Raw genomic sequence first — 22521 nt, 5'->3', positions numbered from 1 at the left:
TTTATTTATCCGGAAATGTCTTAATTTCTCCCTTGCTTTTGAAAGACAGCTTTGCCATGTGTAGGGTTCTTGGTTGACTTTGTTTTTTTTCCTTTTAGCACTTTGAATATATTGGCCTCCTGCCTTCTACCCTCCAGAGTTTCTGATGAGAAGCCTGCTGATAATCTTATTGAGGATTCCTTGTGTGTGATGATTTGCTTCTCTCTTGCTGCTTGCAAGATTCTTTATCTTTGGCTTTCAACAGTTTGATTATAATGTATCTCAATTCATTGAGCTCCTTAGATGTTTACATTCGTGTCTTTCATCAAACTTGGGAAGTTTGGGGCCATTAATTTTTCAAATATTCTCTCTGCCCCTCTTTCTCCCCCCTCCTCCTTTTGGGACTCCTACAATGTGTATTTTGATCCACTTGATGGTGTCTTACAGGTCCCTTATGCTCTGTTCACTTTATCCATGTCCTATCTTCAAGTTTTCTGATTTTTTCTTCTACTGGCTGAAATCTGTCTTTGAAACCCTCTAGTGAATCTTTCATTTCAGTTATTATTATTATTTTTAGCTCCAGATTTTTTTTTTTTTTTTGCTTCCTTTTAAGGTTTTCTCTCTTTTTATTGATATTTCCATTTTGTTCATACATTATTTTCTTCATTTTCTCTGTGTCTTTAGTTCTCTGAGCATCTTTAAGATAGTTGTTTTAAAGTCTTTGTCTAGTAGATTTAACACCATATCTTTTTCAGCTTCAGAACTGGACATTTGAATCTAATAATGTGGTAACTCTGGAAATCGGATTCTCCCCCTTCCCCTGGGTTTGCTGGGCTTTATTTTTGTGCCAAGGATCAGCCTGAACTGTAATCTTAAGGTCTTCTCAGGTCTTTTCTAAGCCTGTGCCTTTCCCTGGGCATATACAGTAATTTTCTCATTTGCCCCATATATACAGTTTGCTTTTGAATGCCCCAGTACTTAATGTCTGGCTCCCAAAAGGGGAAAAGAGAAAACTGAAGTGGAGGAGGAGAGTTGGAGCACCAGCCCAGGCCTTTAAAGCTCCTGGAAGTTAGTGCACCTGGAAGGGGAGGGGCTTGCAACAGTAGGGGGAGGTGCAGCGATAGTGGCGGCCCACCTCTTTGTCTGCAACTCTGTCATCATAAGTGGCGGCCTACCTCTTTGTCTGCAACTCTGTCATCATAAGCATTAATCACAGCACAGATCCCCAGTATTTGGAGAGCAGGGTCCTTTGTGCCCACCATGGTTCCTTCAAGCTGTGTGCAAGCTGCTTCAGGAACAGATTCATGGCTGCCTGTCAGGGGGGTAGGGAGCCGGGGTGAGTAGGTGCTATTGAGCTAAGAGCTGAAATTGACTGAAGTTAACTGCAATTTGCATACCAACCTTCCAGGGGAAGTTGCAAGCCTTAAAGGGACTCCAAAATAGTTACCTTAAACAGATTCTGCCAGTGTGGTTGTTTTAGAAGTGGGAGACAGATTCCTGGTGCCTCCTACTCCACCGTATCCCTAGAATTTTCCATGGACATATGTGTTTATTTCTCTAGGGTAAATACCTGGGAATGGATTTGCCAGAATGTATGGTATCTTTATGTTTTGTGGGGTTTTTTTTAGGAACTGTTTTCCAAAGTGGCTATAACATTTTGCATTTCCATCAGCAGTGAATTAGGGTTCCAATTTCTCCATGTCCTTGCAAACACTTGTGACTGTCTGTGTCCTTGCAAACACTTGTGACTGTCTATCTCTCTGATTAGAGCCATTCTAGTGAGTGTGAAGTAGTATCTCACTTTGGTTTGGATTTGCAATTCCCTGATGACTAATTATGTTGAACATCTTTTCATATACTTATTGGCCATTTGTTTACCTTTCTTGTACAAGTATCTGTTTAAATCCTTCATCTATTTTAAAATGGATGTTTTTTATTATTGAATTATAAGAATTATTTATATATTCTGGGTACAAATCCCTATATGATATATGGTTTGCAGATATATGATTTGCAAATATTTTTCCCAGTCTGTGAGCTGCCTTTACACTTTCTTGACAGATAGGTTTGAAACAACAAGTTTATACATTTGATAAAGTCCAACTTACCTGTCTTCCCTTTTGGTGTTGCATCTGAGTAATCATTGCCTAACCCAAGATCACAAATTTATTCTAATGTTTATTTCAAAGAGTTTTCTAGGTTTAGCGCTTACATTTAAGTCTATGATCCACTGTGAGGTAATTTTTATGTATAGTGTGAGGTAGGAGTACAAATTGTGTTTTGGATGTGAATGTCCAGTTGTTCCAGCATTTGTTGAAAAGACTGATTCTTCCCACATTGAATTGTCTTGGCACCCATGTTGAAAATCTATTGGCCGTAAATATATTTTATTTCTGGACCCTGAATTCTGTTAATCTATATGTCTATCTCTATGCCAGTACCGTGCATTCTTGATTGCTGTAGATTTGTAGTCAGTTTTGAAACTGAGAAGTGCGAGTCCTCCATCTTTGTTCTTCTCTTTCAAGATTGTTTTGGGTCCTTCGTATTTCCATACGAAATTTCGGATCAACTTGTCAATTTCTGCAAAAAGCCATCTGGGATTTTGATAAGGGGATGCATTGAATCTGTGTATCAATTTGGGGAGTATTGCTGTCTTAAACATATTAAGTTTCTGATCCGTGAACACAGGATAGCTTTCCACTTATTTATGTCTTCTTTAATTTCTTTCAGCAGTGTTTTGTAGTTTTCAGAGTACAAGTATTCCGCCTCCTGGGTTAAATTTATTCCTGAGTAGTTTATTCTTGTATGCTATTGTAAATGGAATTGTTTTCTTAACTTCATTTTTGGATTGTTTACTGCTGGTAAGAGAGCAATGGATGTGACAGGCATAGAAAGAAGCTCACAGCCTTGGCAGTGAGGGGAGTGGTCGGCAGACACCTAACAAACAAGTTGCTGTTGACAGCTGTGGTGAGCATTGTGAAGACAGGTACAGGGGCTGAGACAGAATACCACAGAGATGCAAACAGGGCCTGGAGGGTGGTGTGGAATGAGTGGGTCTGTAGGGGTGGACCCTAAGGTTTTTGTATACAGTTATGGGCTCAGAGGTATGTAATCAGGATACAGATATTTTTCTTTGCACTGTGTAGATAAGTGTAATGGATGGGTACCTTTAAAATACCGTATTAAAATCTGTTCTCATTCTTCACGTGAATAAACTTCTGTAGAACTTTTCAGTATAAGCTGCAACTAATGATGGAATTCTGCTGGAAGCTGGGGAGAAGCCTGCGGTGAGTTAGGGTTCAGAGAGAGGCAGTGGGGCAGCCCTCACAAGGATCCTTCTTTGGATCCAGAACTCCCCTGGATCCTGTAGGCGCCCAGATGCACACTGATGAGTGCTGTGTGGAGGGGTCTGGAGGCTCAGCACCCTTTTGAGTTAATTAGAACCCCTGAAGAGGCCCCCTCAGGTCCAGGTTTAAAGAACAAGTTTTCCTGTACTTGGACTTGAGCTGTCAGAGCAACGGGCTGGGATGGTGGAGGGCAGAAGCTGGTTGAGGGGACATTGGGGCCACTTGACTTGAACTTTGAGTTACAGTGAGAAGCAAAAGGGGTGCTGGGAGATACTGGTTATTTGCCACATTGCCTTTCTAATTATGGTTCTCCTTCTGGCTTTTTCTTCAATTTTGCTCGGGTTGGGGAACATGTATTCAGCAGGGCAAGTTATTGGGCTTAACAGAAAATATATTCCCTTGTAACAGCTGCACAGTGTTTGCACCTGGAGCATCCGAGTGAAGGGGACGGTCCTCCATCTGCACACCCCGCAGTCTCAGGTGGAGGACATTCCTCCGTGGCCTGGAATATATTTTTATCAGTTACTTGGCAGCAGTTTCATTCATGGTCCATCGGGCTGTGGAGCATTGGCGAAGATCAAGGGTCATCTAGGAGCCCAGGTGTCTTGATCGTTGATACTGGTGGCTCCAAAGCAAGCCGTTTGCACAAGGAGACTGTGCCTACATGAGACAGAATGGCCAGCCCCTAGGGCGTGCCGGTGATGTGTGTTCTTGTCTGCAGTTGTGCAGAGGCGTGAGCCCATGGTGAGAAACGAGATGCAGAAACCAACAGCTCTTCTCAGCGGGTGCTTGTATGTGCTGTGTTCTCAGTCTCATTTAGTTCAAGTGTTATTGCCCCCATTTTGTAAATGAGGAAACAGAGGCTCAGCCCAGGTAAGTGGTGGGATGCGGCTTCAGCTCCAGGACTGCCTCACTTCCAAGTCTTTCCCTTTTCCTCTGCACCATATTGCACTCCTATTAGTAAGAAGATGTTTGGAACATAAAACATGAGCAGGTTTTCAAGCCTCCCACATGGGGCGATCCTGACTTGTCGTCCCTTTGTCTGTGGGGTGACTGTTGCCTCTGAGCGTGCGTTCATTAGCAGCCTTGGCGTCTGCTGCTGCTCTCTGCACCTGGGCCCCCCGCCGAGAACGTACCTTCCAGCAAGGTGAGGACCGGGCCACCCTCTCGTGTCTCCCGCTCACCCTCCCACCTGCTCCTGAGCCCTCTGCCCTGTGCACAGGGCTTTATCACAGCCACATTGTTGAGTCCAGGGAGAAGCGTTTCTGAGCTCCTGGGTCCAGTCCACACTCGGCGGGATGGGCGCCCTCCTGTACACCCACCTCCGAGGCTTGTGCACACACTCACATACACTTGCATGTTCTCAGCACTTCCCGGCAAGGAACATTTTGTAAAAATGTGCAGAAGTGGACATTTTGAAGGTAACCTCATGGTTTCTTAAGAGTGTTTGTTAGCTGATAAATCATGGCAGCCTCAACCCACCCCCACCCCCCCCACAGACTAAGATGCCCTGTCAGACCCAATGGATGGTCTCCTGGGGCTCCTTCAGCCTCTGGGCCTGGCCTGATGCTGGGCAGGGGCTGCTTGGCAGGCAGAGCCATTTCCGTGGGAGATTGGTGTCCTTTGGATTTCCCAGCTTCCCTTAAGCCCCTCTGGGGACAGCTCAGGATGCTCCATTCCACCTGCAAGAGGCAGAGACCAAGTTGGTCTCATCCATTGCTGTATCCCCAGGCCTCATAAGTGCCTGCCCATCCTGCATATACAGTCAATATGAGTATATAGGTTGGTGTCTCTGCCTCACTACTTTGGGCCAGTTAATAAACTTACCTGATACATAATACATGTTCTCATTTCCAAAGTGGGAATACTTAGAGTTCTTGGAGATTAAATGAGATGATATGCTGCATGCTTGATAAGTAATTGCAGCTGTTAACTCCAAATTCAAGCAATAGAAAGCTCAAGCACTTGTACTTCTAGCTCAGTGGCAACCTAAGAAGATGGTATCCGGGGTAGTAGTTGGTGACTCTTAACCAAATCTCACCACTTTTACTCTCCTTGCTCCTTGCATTGCTCCTTCTCTACTGCCTCTTCCTTCAGATCCTCTGGTAGCCGCCCCATCCCCCTATAGTAACATTAAGCAGCAGGATACTATGGGATCAGGGATTTTGATAAAGATGGCATTAAATCTGTAGATTGCTTTGGATAGTATGGACATCATAACAATAATAAGTCTTTCAATCTATGAACATGGGATGTCTTTCCATTTACTGGCATTATTTTCAATCTTTCATCAACATTTTTTAGTTTTCAGGGTATAAGTCTTTTGTCTCTTGGGTTAAATTTATTCCTAAGTACTTTTATTCTTTTTGATGCTATTGTAAATGGAATTATTTTCTTAATTTCCTTTTTGGATTGTTCATTGTTAGTTTATAGAAACAACTGATTTGTGTGTGTTCATTTTGTGTTCTGCAACTTTGCTGAATTCATTTATTTGTTCTAACAGTTCTGTGTGTGTGCGGTGTGGCAGGAATCTTTAGGATTTTCTACATGTCAGATCATGTCACATGTGAACAGAGATAATTTTACTTCTTCCTTTTCAACTTGGATGCCCTTTATTTTCCTTGCCTATGTGCTCTGGCTAGGACTTCAGTACTATGTTGAATAGATGTGGTGAGAGTGTCTTGTTCCTGATCTTAGAGGAAAAACTTTCAGTTTTTCACTGTTGAGTATGATGTTAGCTGTGGACTTTTTATATATGGCCTTTATTATGCTGAGGTAGTTTTTCTCTATTTCTAGTTTTTTGAGCGCTTTTTTTTATCATAAAAGGGTGTTGAATTTTGTCAGATGGTTTTTCTGCATCAGTTGAGCTGATTGTGTGTGTGGTTTTTTTCTCCTTCATCCTGTTGATCCAACATTTTTGTAAAGCCGAATTGTATCAAAATCAAGAAGCAAGGCTAATGAAGGTTTGTTCACCTTTTAAGGAATTGGCTGATCAGGGATGGGGCAGTTTGACATTAATATTAAAGGAGACCTAAATATTAGACCCAGCTCTAGCAAAGACCTGCATCTCCTTTCCTCTGTTAAATACTTTTTTTTATTTCCCCCATCATTTCCCATTATGTACTGTGTGCAAGTGGTGAATGTTAATTGGTTAATTAAATATTTTAGCTCCCTTTTAAAGTATGAGAATTCATAGTAATTGCCAATAAGAAATAGCTTTCCAAGCAAATGAGGAGTTAGTCAGTGTGGGATAGAATGTGCTGTTTAAAAGTCAGTTGTGGAAAGCAGGGACACAGCTCAATACTCTGTAGCAGGAATATTGACCAGTAATCATTTATTTGATTTCCATGAAGGGTCAGAAATTTTTAATCTAGGGAGAAGCCAAGTCCCTATGGATGAAATGATAATGGTATGTGGAATGATTCGCTTTGAAATAACCTAGTTAGCGGGGAGTGGAGAAGGGGTAAAAATGAGCAAGAGTCACCATGTTTTAAATTCATTATACATTCTCTGTACTTTTATATCTGTTTGAAATTTTTCATAAAAAGTTCAAAAAAGAAACAATAAAAATAAGTGATGGGGCTTCCCTGGTGGCGCAGTGGTTGAGAGTCTGCCTGCCAGTGCAGGGGACACGGGTTCGAGCCCTGGTCTGGGAGGATCCCGCATGCCGCGGAGCAACTGGGCCCGTGAGCCACAACTACTGAGCCTGCGCGTTTGGAGCCTGTGCTCTGCAACAGGAGAAAAAAAAAAAAAAAAAAATAAGTGATGGTACAGCATAATATCAAAACATTATGTAGCCATTACAATAACATCAAGAATTTTACTGATGTGGGATAAGAAAATCAGGAACTCAGTCTTACTAATATAGTGCATGTGTGCTTGTGCACATAAATATTTGCATAAAAGATATTGGAAGGAAATACATTAAAACGTTCTGTAGTTAGTCATTCTTGGTTGATGGGATAATGGGTGATTTTCATTCTATCTTCCAAACTTTCTACAGTGAACAAGAGAAAAACCTAATTTCTGAAAATTTTTTTTCAAAGAAAGGAACGAAATCTGCATTGTGTAAATCGGTGAAGCATTTTCCAGTTTTCCATTAAATGGCTCTGGTCAGTGATTAGATAAATGCTGATGTGGTTACTAATCTTGAGCTGTGGACATGTTTTTGGCCTCTGCTGACCTGGAATCTGTCTTTGCCAGGGACATGGGCAAAAGGCAGTCACCACCATTTCAGTCATTGATAACTTCTGTTAGACTGGTTCCTCTAACATGACTTTCTATCTGATTTTAGTGAGCTGGACATGATTTCCACGAGGGTGATGGACATTAAGCTTCGGGAGGCCGCGGAAGGCCTTGGGGAGGACAGCACAGGTAAGGCCCTTACTTCCCCTTTGCTGGGCAGAGCCCTTGTTGCGTTGTAGGGCCGAGAGAGGGGCTGCTAGACCCAGGGCTTTGGGTTCTCTACATGGAGTGTGGGTTCAGTTCACAGTGTGTTCAGACACATGTGGCTGGAGAGCACGTCCAGACTGTTGGCGGCCACTCGGGGGCAGCGCTCCTTTGCTTCTCTGTCAGACACGCCAGCAGGGGTTGGGGTGGATTACTCATTTTCCTCCTTCCTGGAGGTGAACATGTCCCCAAGTTTGGTTGACTCGAAAGCAAAGGAAGTGAGATGCAATGGAACCATTTATCATCCAGGAACATCCAAAAGTTTCAGTAGGACGTCGGGCAAAGTATTGGATGGTCTAATCATCCAGAAGAAATAATGATATCAAGAGAGAGCCTTTGATTCCTCTTTTATGGCTTTTATTCTCCTTCAGGAGACCTTTATTGCACTTTCTACTGAGCTAAATTCCAAGCCCATCAACCATCATCTCATAACACATTCCAAGAGTTACCCAGTTATGCGATTGGTTTACTGTTATCCATAGATTGCTCTGTATGTCTTTATAGAGTTGTAAAACTGACACTAGAAAAAGTTAATCTCCCCACATGTGCCTTTTCCCATATCAGCCATTTTTACTCACCTTATTGTGGTGACAAAGTTCTCCGTCTCTCTCTCTTGTTTTAAGTCAAAGTGCTAGTAGTGATTGTCTTTGAGGCAGTTCAGGGGAACAGCTTCCAATAATATTAAATCCTAGCTCTTAACTCTTAGCTTCAGATACTAATTTCATTAGAGACCTTTTTTCATATATTACAGATAGATTTTCCTTATTATCCTATATTAGGACTACTTTTCCTCTGTCACATTTCAGTAGATGCAGTGGTGATTGTCTTTTCAACAAATGGTGCTAAAGTAATTGGACATTCATATGTAAAAAAATGAACTTTGAGAGTTCAAAGTTTATTTGAACTCAAATGAGTATACAAAAATTAATTTAAAATATATCATAGTCGTAAATGTAATACTATAAATGCTTTAAAAGAAAATATAGGAGAAAATATTTGTCACCAAGGATTAGATAAGAGTTCATAGATATGACAATTCAGTCCCTAAAAGAAAAAGTCGATAAATTGGACTTTATCAAAATTTAAAACTTTTGCTCTGTAAGAGACACTGTTAAGAAAATGAGAAGTCAAATCACAGACTGGGAGAAAATATTTGCAAATCACATTTGACGAGAGCACTCAAAATTCGACAGTAAGAAAACTAACAACCCAACTAAAAATAGGCAAAAGGTTTTTAAAGATGCTTTACTTAAGAAGATACACAGATGGCAAAAAAGCACATGAAAAAGTGCTCAACATCAATAGTCATTAGTTAATGCGAATTAAAACTACACTGAGATACCACTATACACCTATTAGAATGGCAAAACAAAAACAGAAACAAATGCTGGTGAGGATGCAGAGCAACTGGAACTCTCATATATTGCTGATGAAAATGCAAATGGTACAGCCACTTTGGAAAGTATTTTAGCAGTTTCTTATAAAATTAAATACACACTTAGTCTATGCGCCACCAATCCCACTCCTAGGTATTTACCTAAGAGAAATGAAACCTTATGTTTACGCAAAAGCCTATAACAATTTTAATTTTGTTTACCAATTTGTTTATATCTATACAATGGAACAGTACTCAGCAATAATAAGGAACAAGCTATTGATTGATGTAACAACATGGATGAATCTCTAATGCATGGTGGTAAGTGAAAAAAGCCAGAATCAAAAGGATACATACTGTCTGAATCACTCTGTATGACATTCTGGAAAAGGCAAAACTATAAGAACAGAGAAGATATCAGTGCTCTCCAGGGGTTAAAGGTAGGGGAAAGGTTTGACTACAAAAGACAGAACAATGATGATGTATATTGATTTTGGTGGTGATTATTCAACTCTGTATACACCAAAAAGAGTCAATTTTACTGATGTAATTTTTAAAACAACTTTTAAATGAGGTACCAGATATGGAAAACAATCAAGTGGATTTTTTAGAAATAAGTAAAACTATTACAATTAAAAATTAAGTGGGGGGGCTTCCCTGGTGGCGCAGTGGTTGAGAATCTGCCTGCTAATGCAGGGGACACGGGTTCGAGCCCTGGTCTGGGAGGATCCCACATGCTGCGGAGCAACTGAGCCCGTGAGCCACAACTGCTGAGCCTGTGCGCCTGGAGCCTGTGCCCCGCAACGGGAGGGGCCGCGTTAGTGAGAGGCCCGCGCACCGCGATGAAGAGTGGCTCCTGCACCACGATGAAGAGTGGCGCCCGCTTGCCGCAACTAGAGAAAGCCCTCGCACGAAACGAAGACCTAACACAGCTAAAAATAAATAAATAAATAAAAAGAGTAGCTATTAAATTAAAAAAAAAAAAATTTAAGTGGGGCTTCCCTGGTGGTGCAGTGGTTAAGAATCCGCCTGCCAACGCAGGGGACACGGGTTCGAGCCCTGGTCCGGGAAGATCCCACATGCCGTGGAGCAACTAAGCCCGTGCACCACAACTACTGAGCCTGTGCTCTAGAGCCTGCGAGCCACACTACTGAGCCCACGTGCTGCAACTACTGAAGCCTGTACGCCTAGAGCCTGTGCTCCACAACGAGAGAAGCCACCACAATGAGAAGCCCGTGCACCGCAATGAAGAGTAACCCCCGCTCGCCACAACTAGAGAAAGCCCGTGCTCAGCAATAAAGATCCAACACAGCCAAAAATAAATAAATTTATAAAAAAAAAAATTAAGTGGATGAGTTTAATAGCAGATTATATCAGCTCGAGAGAGATCACAAGAAAGTATACAGAATGTATCACAGAATGGTAAAAAGAAGGAAAATACAGAAAGAGGACAAGAAGCATAGAGATAAGTGAAAGGGTGTAACATACATTTGAGCACAGTCTCAGGAGAGGAGAGAACAGCTGAGAATTTTCTGGAACTGACTTAAAAAAAAAAAACAAAAGATGCCCCAGTCCACAGATTCAAGAAACTGAATGAATCCCAAAAAGGATAAATAAAAGGAAATCCACATAGAATGAAAATATAGAAAACCAAAGACAAAAATGAAAAATCTTAAAATTAGTCTGAGAAAAAAAGATTACCTTTGAAGGAACAAAACACTGACTTCTTGACCACACGACAGAAGCCACAAAACAGTGAAATACTGTCTTCAATATTACTGAAAGAATAACTTAGAAAAAATAACTGCCAACCTAGAATGTTAAACCTAGGAAAACGATATTTCAGGAATGAAGGAGAAATAAGGGCATTTTCACATAAACAAAAACTGAGTTTGTCACCAGGAGACCCTCAGATTCTAAAGGAATCTCCCTTCAGGTGGAAGGAAAATCATCCTTGATGGAGGATTTGGACACAGGAAGGAATGATAAGCAAAGAAAATGAGAAACAAGCAAACACATCTAAATGAACATGGAATAATATCTTTTGGGTTTTTAAAGGTCAGAATGAAAACAGTAGGGCATAAACATAGGATTGAAGTATTCTAACTTTCTTGTTTTGTCCCTTAATAGAACGTGTGGTATAATTTCTAGGGTAACCCGTGAAACAACAGAGATAAAAGGCAAAGTTTACAAACTAGAAGTGGGAAGATATGGAATAATTTTTTAAAGTCAGTTAATCCAAAAGACAGCAAGAAAGGAGATTAAGAAAAACCACAGAGATGGTAGACTTGTTTTTATTAACATATCAGTAATTAGAATAAGTGTCAGTAGCTAGTTACATGAATTGTTCCAGTTAGAAGTTTAAAGCTCAAATTGGCTTTCTAAAACGCTATATCTCTTAAATATAAGGATTCAGAAAAGTTGAAGGTAAAAGGGATAGAAAAAAAAATGAACCTTGCAACACTGGGCCAGAGGAAGCTGGCATAGCTCTATCAATAGCAATCAAAATAAAATTTAAGGCAAAAAGCATTACTAAAAATAAAGAGGGTCATTTCAAAAAAGGTTCACTTCCCCAGGAAGATATTAATTTTACCTTCCTATGACATTTATCAACATAATGTCAAAATTTGTAGAGTAGAAATTGACAGTTAAATAACGATAAATGTACAATCAGAGTGGGTTATTTTTAATAGCTAATTGATAGGACAAATGTATTAAAAATTAAAGACAAAGTACTTGGACAACACAATTAAAAAGAAAAAGGCCTATCCTAATCGATGTATATAGAACATTGAAGAAAATACATTATTTCAAGCACTCTAGGAACATTTACAAATATATGGTAAGCCATAAAGCAAGTCTCGACAAATTTGAACAGATTCAAATCACGCAGGGTATGTTCTCTGGCCACAGCACAATTAAGCTAGAGCTCAATAACAAAGATAATAAGAAAATCCCCAAGTGCTTGAATATTGACATACTTTTCTAAATCACCTATAGGTCCAAAAAGGTATTATAATGAAAATTAGAAAATATTTTCAAGCAAATAGTAAGGAAACTATATATCAAAACATGTAGATGCAGGGACTTCCCTGGTGGTTCACTGGTTGAGACTCCGCACTCCCAATGCAGGGGGCCTGGGTTCGATCCCTGGTGGGGGAACTAGATCCCCCACGCATGCCGCAACTTAGAATTCCAATAGCCGCAACTAAAAAAAAAAAAAAAAAAAAAAAAAAGATCCCACATGCCGCAACTACGAGCCCAGTGTGCTGCAACTAAAAAGCCCGCGTGGTGCAAGGAAGATCCAGTGTGCCACAACTAAGTCCTGGTACAGCCAAATAAATGAAGAAATAGATATTTTAAAAAAGAAGAAAAAACACGTAGATGCAACTAAAACAGATTTAGAAGGAAATGCATTGCCTTAAATGTGTGTATTATAAAAACAGAAAGCCTAAAAATTGATTAGCCAAGTATTCATCTCAAGAAGTTAAAAAGCAAAGTAAACCTGAAGAAAGTAGGAGGAAGGAAAGAAAAACTAGAACAGAAATTAGTCCAATAAAAAATAAACATTCAGTAGAGAGAATTAACAAAGCCAAACTTTTTTTAAGGCCAATGAAATTGACAAACCTCTTGTGTAATTGATCCAGGGAAAAAGGAGGGACAGATAATATCAGGGCTGATAAAAGGGGGCTTTATTATAGATAGTATAGATGCTAAGATAATAAGAGGATATTATTAACAACTATATGCCAGTGCATTTGAAAATGTGGGAAATAAAGACAAATTTCTAGAAAAATGAAACAATAAAACAAATTCAAGAAGTAGAAAACCCGAATAGTTCCTATAACCATTAAAGAAATTGAATGAAAACGCCTAGCAGCCTAACAGATATAACGCAAACGGGCCTCCAGTGGATGGCCAACTAATCATGGCAAATCAAACAAGTGTTCAATGGCTGTACTCTGGGTCTTGGTAGCCACTTGCTTTAATCCCGAAGCAGCATCTTTGACTGTAAAGGATCGTGAGGCTGCGTGTTTGTTCAGACCTTCAGGGGTGCGTACCTCTTTGTCAACTAGGCAAAGGCCAGATGGTGTCCCGGCAGATGCAAAAATCTCTGAAGAGGCTTTCCAAATAATAAGCTCTCTTTGAGACCGATCAGTTAACAACATAAATGTTCTGAGATTATAAAGGTAAGGAAAAGTCCACTGGAAGTTAAGAAAACTTGGCTGTAGAACTCATTTCCTTTTGGGCAGGGATCTGCTCCACCTAAGGTAATATAGGTACACCAACTATAGAGTAATCCTAAGAAATTCTCCACATTAAGGAAAGATCATGTACACTGCCCAAGGGGGGCACGAACATAAACCAAATATAAAGATCCTGGTGTTTTAAAAAGGGATTCAGGGACTTCCCTGGTGGCGCAGTGGCTAAGAATCTGCCTACCAATGCAGGGGATACAGGTTCGAGCCCTGGTCCGGGAAGATCCCACATGCCACGGAGCAACTAAGCCCGTGCGCCGCAACTACTGAGCCCACGTGCCACAACTACTGAAGCCCGCGTGCCTAGAGCCCATGCTCTGCAACAAGAGAAGCCACCACAATGAGAAGCCTGCGCACCGCAACGAAGAGTAGCCCCCACTCGCCCCAGCTAGAGGAAGCTGGGGCACAGCAACAAAGACCCAATGCAGCCAAAAATAAATAAATAAATAAATAAATAAATAAAAGTAAATTTATAAAAAAAGGAATTCAGCCTACAGAATGATTTACTTATCAAACGAATCAATTGTTAGCAAATTTTCAGGATATATTAGACAGCATCCTGGTAACCTGTGATGTTCCATCCTTCTGTTGTTAGTTCTCATATTCAGAAGGAAGGGAATGGACTTTGCTGAGCTGCCGAAATCATGGGATCCTGGATGTGATGGAATTTGTGGGTGAGAATGAAGGAGACATCAGGGAAGAGACCACGAAATGCTTAAAAGTGTAGATTCTAACAATCCAGGAAGCATGGCAGAGTCAGGCTCAGCGCTGCCACCACCATTTGACGGTTTTTCTCCCCAAAGGTTGTTAGCGTTTGGCACTCCAGGAGCCCTTTTTGCCATGAAGCTGGGCCTCCTCTGATTGTCCATGGTGCCCACATCCATGCTAAATGCAGCACTTGAGGATATTTAAAGAATTTATTTTATTGAGGTATAGTTGATTTACAATGTTGTGTTAGTTTCTGCTGTACAGCAAAGTGATTCAGTTATATATACATATATATATATATATATATGTGTTAACACTTGAGGATTATCTTGGAACATAATTTGGGTTATCATATCCGGGCTTTACCTCATCAGGACTTTTTGCTTTTGACTCTTTTTATTTTAGGGATTAAAATCTGATTTCATTTATACAGTGGAATATTACTTAGCAATTTAGAAAGAGAGGAGGAATGCAAAATGCATGCATCACCACGCCAAGTGTCAAAAGCAGTATATGGAGGGAAAGAAGCCACACACAAGGGTATATGCTGTATGATTCTACTCGTACAGGATGTGCTGTGTGAATTCAAGAATGGGCAAAACAAATGTATGGTAATAGAAGTAAAAAGCACGGTTGCATCAAAAAAATAAACTCTTTAGGAATAAATCGAACCAAGGAAGTGAAAGATACGTTAAAAAATTGTTGACTTCAAGTAGGAGGGAAGTTGCTTGTGCCTTGATTCTGTGATCATGCGCCAAAGCTTTCTTGGCTCTTTTATTCAAAATAGACGGAAATCAAGATTTGTTTTCAGGTGTGCAAAACTGGTACGCTGTGTGCTTCACATCCTTCTGTGTGGTCAAAGGACTTTTCAGGAGCGAATAATTGATGCACGGACAGAAATCTTACTTTCTCTCCTTCTCGTGCACTTCTCATACGTGTCTGGTAAATACTCACGTGCATTCTTTTTTGCATAGGAAAGAAAAAGTCCAAATTCAAAACGTTTAAGAAGTTCTTTGGGAAGAAGAAGAGAAAGGAATCGCCCTCTTCCACAGGAAGTAGCACCTGGAAACAAAGTCAGGCGAAGAATGAGGTCATTGCCATCGAGTCAGGGCCAGTGGGCTACGACTCAGAGGATGAGCTGGAGTAAGTTGCCTTTTCCATTCCTTTAGGCTTGCGTGTTCCAAGGAGCAGGAGGGGTCACAGGAGGACCCGAATACTTGGGCTCATTGTCGTGGTAACTTGGTGGATTTCTGAGCTTCCTTTCCTCCTAGGTAATCCATTGGAGGTTCTTCCATAGGTATGGTGTTTTCTGTCTTTTTGTACATAGGGATGGAGAAAGTTGGAGCGGGGGACAGGGGAACATTATCAGGTACCTGCTATGTGCCAGGTGTGTATATATTAAAAGTCTATATAACTATGGAAGAGGAGGTAAGATATACCATTTTATAAATGAACAAACCAAGCTTTAGAGAAATTTTGGAAAATTTGCCCAATGTCCTACAGCTGAAAGTAACAAGATTAGGAAGTAATCCCTCATCTAATTGGACTTAAAACTCTTTTGAGGACCTGGATACTATACCAGAAAAATACATCTCTCTAAGCCTGAGTCCTCAGTAACGTAATAAGAAAATTTTCCATTGGAGAGAGAGAGGAGTAGGGGGAAGGCTTCTTGCTGTTCAGTCTTAGAAAAATCATCCAAAAATATTATTCGGAAGAACAGAAACCCATATTTCAATAGGTATGAAATATGGGGAAGTCTAGTGAAGAAATCGTTATTTTTGTAACTTGTAGTTCATCAAAATATAGTTATAATACATATGCTTTGGTTATTCCAGCAGTTATTTCTGTGAGTAAAAGGGAAAAACCAAAACCAAAACCAAAACCAAAACCAGATTTGTTGCCATGCCAGGTTTTGTTTCTTTTAAACAACATTGGCACCTTAATTTGAGGATAAGGCATAATGACCCTGGGATTGGGAGACAGACCACGCTGGGATGGGGTCATGGGCTTCAGCATCCCCGTGAGGGGTCCCGTCCCCTCCTTCCTCACCAGTCTCCTTGCCTGTTTCTAAAGGAGTAGAAATTACACTGACCGCTTGGTGGCACCAAACGACTAAAGAGGAGAGATCTGAGCTTTGTCTTTCAGGTTGTTGTTTTTTTTCTGGTACTGGCAGGGAGCAGGAGGCACCCACATGGGACCTTGTGAAGAGTGGAGAGGATGGGCTATACACGCATTTTTAAGGCAGCGCCAAACTCTTGGGGAGCAAGACATTATCGTATAGTATTGCTCACTGTTACATGTCTTCACTGGGCCAGCCCCAGGGACAGTATAACGCTCGCCTCTACCCACCCCGTCTCTCGACCAGAACACTCAGCGGGCCCTCCAGCCAAGGAACAAGAACACAGCAGGAGGGGTGAGCTGGGCTGAAATGACCTGTCCATTTGCCCATCATCTATCACCAGAGCCCATGGAGAGTGGGGACAGTGCCCCTTTCATCTTTATATTCTCAGCACCTGGCAGGGGTGGGTCTTCAGTTACTGGTGAAAGTTTGCTAGAGTGACGGTAGGAGAGGAAGCTTGGGGTGAAGTATGATGACGCCGGGAAGTGCAAATAATGTCCTTAGAGAACAGCGCAGAGGGGAGACAAGAGCTTTCTCTCTTTTTTTCCCAGCTTTATTGAGAGATCATTGACATAGAATGTTGTGGGAGTTTTAAGGTGTACAACGTGTTGATTTAATACGCTTACATGCTGCCACATGATTACCACCATAACATTAGCTAATACCTGCATCATGTCGCCTAATTACCGTTTCTTTTTTGTGGTGAGAACATTTAAGATCTACTCTCGTAGCAATTTTCAAGTATATAATACAGTATAATTAACTATAATCACTGTGCTATAGATCCCCAGAACTTACTCATCTTATAGCTGGAAGTTTTTACCCTTTGACCAACATCTCCCCATTTCCCCCAGCCCCCAGCCCCTGGTAACCACCATTCTACTCTGTTTCTATGAGTTCGGCTTTTTTAGATTCCACATGTAAGTAAGATCATAGAGTATTTTTCGTTCTCTGTCTGATCTCACTCAGCATAATTCCCTCAAGGTCCATCCATGTTGTTGAAAATGTCAGGATGTCCTTCTTTCTCATGACTAAATAATATGCTGTTGTACGTAGGTACCACATCTTCTTTATCCATTCACCCATTGATGGACACTTCTGTTATTTCCATATTTTGGCTATTGTGAATCATGCTGCGATGAACATGGGGGTGCAGATATCTCTTCAACATCCTGTTTTCATTTCCTTCAGATAAATACCCAGAAGCAGGATTGCTGGATCATATGCTGGTTCTATTTTAAATTTTTTGAGGAACCTCCATACTGTTCTCCGTAGCGACTGCCCCAACTTACATTCCCACCAACAGTGCAAAAGGGTTCCCTTTTCTCCACATCCTTGCTACCACTTACCTCCTGTCATTTTTGTAAAAGCCATTCTAACAGATCTGAAGCGATGTCTCCTGTTTTTGATTTGCATTTCCTTGATGATTAGTGGTGTTGAGCTCCTTTTCAGGTACCTGTTGGCCGTCTGTTGTCTTCTTTGGAGAAATGTCTATTTAGATCTTCTCATTTTTTAATTGGATTGGGTTTTTGCTATTGAGTTGTATGAGTCCTTTAAATATTTTGGATTTTAACCCCTTACCAGATATAGATTTGCAAATATTTTCTCGCATTCTGTAAATTGCCTTATCATTTTGTTGATGGTCCCCTTTGCTGTGCAGAAGGTTTTTTTTTTTTATTGAAGTATAGTTGATTTACAGTATTGTGCCACAGAAGCTTTTTAATTTGATGTAGTCCCACTTGTTTATTTTTGCTTTTGTTGCCATTGCTTTTGGTGTCAAATCCAAAAAGTCATTGCCAAGAGCAACGTCAAAGCGCTTACTCCCTATGTTTTCTTCTAGGAGTTTTAGGGTTGCAGGTCTTATGTTCAAGTCTTTAATCCATTTTGATTTTTGTGTATGGTGTAAGATAGTGGTCCAGTTTCATTCTTTTGCATGTGGCTGTCCAAGTTTTCCCAACACTGTTTATTGAAGAGACTGTCCTTTCCCCATGGTATATTCTTGGTTCCTATGTCATAGAGTAATTGACCATATAAGAGACAAAAATTTAAAGGTACTCTTTGGCCTCTTTGAAGAGTCCGTGAGCCTTCTAGACTCTGTAGCAGCTTCTCGTCCATCACCATGGGCAAAAATGTCCACTTACCAAGGTACATGAATGCTGACAAACCACATGAAACGCTGTGGGTTTAAAAAGTTGATGCCCATTTATTGTGTCAGTGGGGTTATGCTTCTTGAGTCTCTTAATCTATAACGATTTTACTTCACCCTCCCTGCTTTGTTTCATGTCATTGATCAGATGGAGAATATCCCACAATCTGGATTTGCTTTCTTTTGGTATGATTGAACTCATGTCTGTATTCTCTGAATTTCTTGTAGAATGATAGCTGGATCTAGATATTCAAAATTAGATTTAGATTCAAGACGGTCCTGGATACTTACTGTCACGTCACATCACAAGGCACATGCTTTCTGTTTGTCCCACTTCTGGTGATGCTGAGACTGAGCAGTGGGTTCAGGGCGCCTCTCTCAGTGTGATCCATCCACGAACCTTCACCTGATAGTTTTACACCTGCTGATGATCATTACTAGATCCATTATTTCATTGTAAAATGGTGGTCGTTCTAATTCGATCGTTCATTCTGCATGTGCTAGCTAGCATTCGTCTATGCAGAAGACCTTTCCTTCATCAACTCCTTGGTTGCTCTGAAATACAAGTTGTACAGGAAAAGCAGGGTAATACTTGATTCTCCTTTTATCCATCTACCTTCAGAGTAATGACCTGGTACCCTAGCAAACTTCCAAAACTGAGTGATGAGTTTTATTTTTTTCTTTTCTTTTTTTTCTTGACTATCATTGTGAATGCATGGATTTTTATATATTTGATTTGCTCTAACCCATGACAGTCTCTGTTCATTTTTATGCTCACACTGTCCCATCTTATGCTACTGAGAGTCACTTCAGATTAGCTCCTGGTTCTTTTGACATGACCCCATTTGTCTCTGGAAGGTTCTTTGCTTTCTTGCATGATGAGAAATCCTAAGTTAGTTTGTACATTTCCTGCCCTAGACCTGTAATCAGCCATTTCCTTTTAGTGTGAAATGGTTTTTAGCAACCACAATCTGCCTGCCAGGGCTGATGATTGTTAGTTGGCTGTCATTGCTTCTAGACCTTTCCAGTAGATGTAGCTAGGAAATATGTTTTTTTAAGAGAAAAATACATCATTAATTTACTGGTATTTCCAGTTCAAATTTATTTAGACAGAATTGTTGCTTCTTTGATTCTTTGTTTGAATTCACTTTTCTCTTTTACTGGAAATCTTGGTTCCTAATGATACTAACAAACTTATTTATTTTCTTCATCATTTAATATACTTATAATAATTTCATTTCCCCCTTTCCCACACAGAGGTTACCTACTATAAAGATTGTTCTGCACTGTTTTTTTTTAACCAATATTGCCGCTAAGACTACCAAGTACAGTTTGCTGTCTTTGTGCTTTTTGTTCTTAGAATTTATCCTATTACAGATGTAGAGTCAAAAGTCACTTGGATGTCGAGTTAAAGTCACTTGAAATCATTCTTTTCTCTGTGTGTTTATGCTGACAACCTGATATAAAATTAGGCTTGTTTCCTTCTGTTTGTTTTCTAGTTTTAGAGGCTGATTTCCCTTTTTGTTTGATTGTGTCTTTTAACGATGCAAAATGTTTCCATAGTTTCAAAGACAACATTGTAACTATAAGTAGAAACCTTGGTACCCTGAGTCCTGTCTTGTTCTATCCTTCCCCTTAAAGGAGACTATTTTTATTCATTGGTTCCTTATCTTTCTATTTTTATTTTTTAAAAATATACGCAAACACACATATGTTTGTATATGTTCACACCCCCTTTCCCACACAGAGCTAACACAGCACTGTCTGTACTCCCTTTTTTATTTTTCACTTAGTAGAGTCGGGTGCTACCTGCACACAGGGTTGCTCCTCACCCCTTTGGTCAGCTGCAGAGCCTCTAGTATATCACGTCCCATAGTTTATTCAGGTACCTGCTGAGGGACATGTGGGCTGTTTCCAGTCTTTTGCATCTATAAATGATGCTGTAGTCATTGGCCTTGAGCATATAGCATTTTGTGTCTTTGCAGGGGCCTTTTCACACTGTCCTGAATTCTAGTTACACCCAGAGTGGAGGTGTTTGGGCAGTGATTATGGTTTCCAGAGGGTGTGACCATGGGCTGCCCGCTGTGGGAGGGAAGCCCAGGTGTGCATATGATCTTTGTGACAACAGCTGCCATTGGCAGGAGGCCCTCCTGGTTCTTTCACTCGGCCTCACTCTCTCCCAGAGATGTGAGGACATTTGTGTGCTGCGAGTTCCGCACTTGCAGACTTACTCTAGCAGCTCTAAGGAAGCTAGAAAACATCACTAACCAACATGGGGCGGGGTCACACCTAGGAATCCCTAATGCCTCACAAAGGACAGGATGCCCAGGGCTGGGGTGGGGGAAGGGCTGTTGGTGCAGAAGGTGGCAGCGTCTTCGGACAGGCTTTCCTTCCTTCATCATCGTGTCTCAGTCACCTCCTTCCACCTATTGTTCAGGCTGCCAGCGCCGCTAGGAAAATCTGACGATAACTCCCACATCCTCTTAGCACGTTTTGTGAATGTCCTGTGGGTTCAGTTCCAAATTGGAGCCTTGAGCTCGGGGCTGGGGAAGGGGCTGGGACGGTGATGCCAGAAGGGCCCGCCATCTACGCCCCAGGACCTTGGCACACAGGCTGGGTTGCACAGATCACATCAGGTAATGAGACAAGGGTGTGGCTTTGCACATCGCAATTCTCCTTTCAAACCCAGCCGTGGATGTGTGTGTTTTGGACCACGTTGTAAGGATGCCTCCATCTGGAAAGCCCTCAGCCTGCTGTGCAAACACGGCCTCCAGCCCACCGAGAGGCTGCATGTTTGCCCACAAGGAAAGACCTCACCCTCCCCGGGCACCCAGGACAGTCTGCACAGCCTGCCAGCCAGCCCAGGCCCCCTGCCAGCCCTTCCTCTCTGCAGGCCTGCTGTCCTAGACCTCACACCTCGTCAGACCTTGGTTTTTCCCTTAACGAAAAGACTTCACACAACCTTCAGATCTGTTAGGAAAATCCCTATCTCTACAAAGCTCCTGATAGTTGACCGTGGTATTTGACAGGATGAACCGAAGTCATAAACAGTTAAAAAAAATAAATGCAGCTGAAGGCTTGTTGTAGGATGTGCCCTTAGCCCCATCCCGAGCCCCCCGGGGAGAGATGGGCACCAGCCGAGGGTCACAGTGCTTCTTTCGTCCTAGGGAGTCAAGGGGCACGCTGGGCAGCCGGGCCCTCTCACATGACAGTATTTTCATTCCCGAGTCGGGACAGGACGCTCCTCGGCCGGTGCGGGTCTTTTCCCAAGAAAATGTGTGTGACCGGATTAAAGCTTTGCAGGTAACTTTTCCCCGTGGCGACACTGGGTACGTATGTCAGGTATGCATCGGGAAGTCTTAAGATGATTTCTGCTGGGTTTACTTGATCTATTTTTAAAGCCCAAATGCATGCACGTCACAGCTCTCCCAAGACTCACCCAGTTAGTTACAATTGGACCGTACCTCATTCTCAGTTATAGCCACTCATTTGCAAGATGACAGCGGCAGAGCTGGTGGCAGACTCGCAGTTCAGTTCCCTGCCCCAGGCAAGGGTGCTGAAAATATCTCTTGAACGAATGAATTGCAGTGGGAGGATTTGTTGAGAAAAGTTGCTGATGAAAACAACAGCAAATGTTCTTTATTCCAATCTAGTTAAAAATACAGTGTAATGTGAAAATGGGGCCGCCACCTCCTCTGCGGGGCCTTCCGGCCAGGCGGGGAGATGATGGTGGCATGAGCTCTGAGGACGACGGTCTGCCCAGGAGCCCCCCAGAGATGTCCTTGCTGCACGACATCGGTCCCGGCACCACCATAAAGGCAAGTGTAGCCTGCACTACCTTGGCTCCGTCCGCGCCTGCCACATAGGGCTGTCGGGGACTCTGGCGGCCCCTGTGTTTGTTCCCCTTAGATTCCCGTGGTGGGTCACGCTCAGTGCGGCCAGGAGGGATTCTAGCCAGGTCACTGGAACCCACTGTCAGTCCTTGGACTGTATTTGTTTTCATTCTTTGAGCAGAAATTCAGGTCTCGTTAGGAGATATGGTTTGGGGAACATTTTCCCTGATGGTTAGAGGTCTGATACAATCAACCCTATACCTCGTTTCTCCTGTCTGAGCAGATGACCAGAGACGGGGCATCTCA

General features: G+C 41.7%; 1 protein-coding gene across 1 annotated transcript in view; it reads left to right on the top strand.

Moving 5' to 3' along the window:
- The first annotated feature begins 7628 nt into the window (after nt 1-7628).
- Nucleotides 7629-22521, top strand: part of CRACDL (CRACD like) — a 47659-nt gene continuing 32766 nt past the window's right edge. Inside the window, exons 1-4 of the mRNA XM_068564762.1 lie at nt 7629-7700; nt 15092-15260; nt 21550-21685; nt 22036-22229. Of these exons, the coding sequence (XP_068420863.1) occupies nt 7631-7700; nt 15092-15260; nt 21550-21685; nt 22036-22229 (569 nt within the window). The 5' untranslated portion in view covers nt 7629-7630. The remainder of the gene's footprint in view (nt 7701-15091; nt 15261-21549; nt 21686-22035; nt 22230-22521) is intronic.

The sequence above is a fragment of the Eschrichtius robustus genome, chromosome 15 (assembly GCF_028021215.1).
Source record: "Eschrichtius robustus isolate mEscRob2 chromosome 15, mEscRob2.pri, whole genome shotgun sequence".
Lineage (NCBI taxonomy): Eukaryota > Metazoa > Chordata > Mammalia > Artiodactyla > Eschrichtiidae > Eschrichtius > Eschrichtius robustus.
Note: the sequence above shows the minus strand (reverse complement) of the source record. Positions and strands in the feature narration are given on the sequence as shown.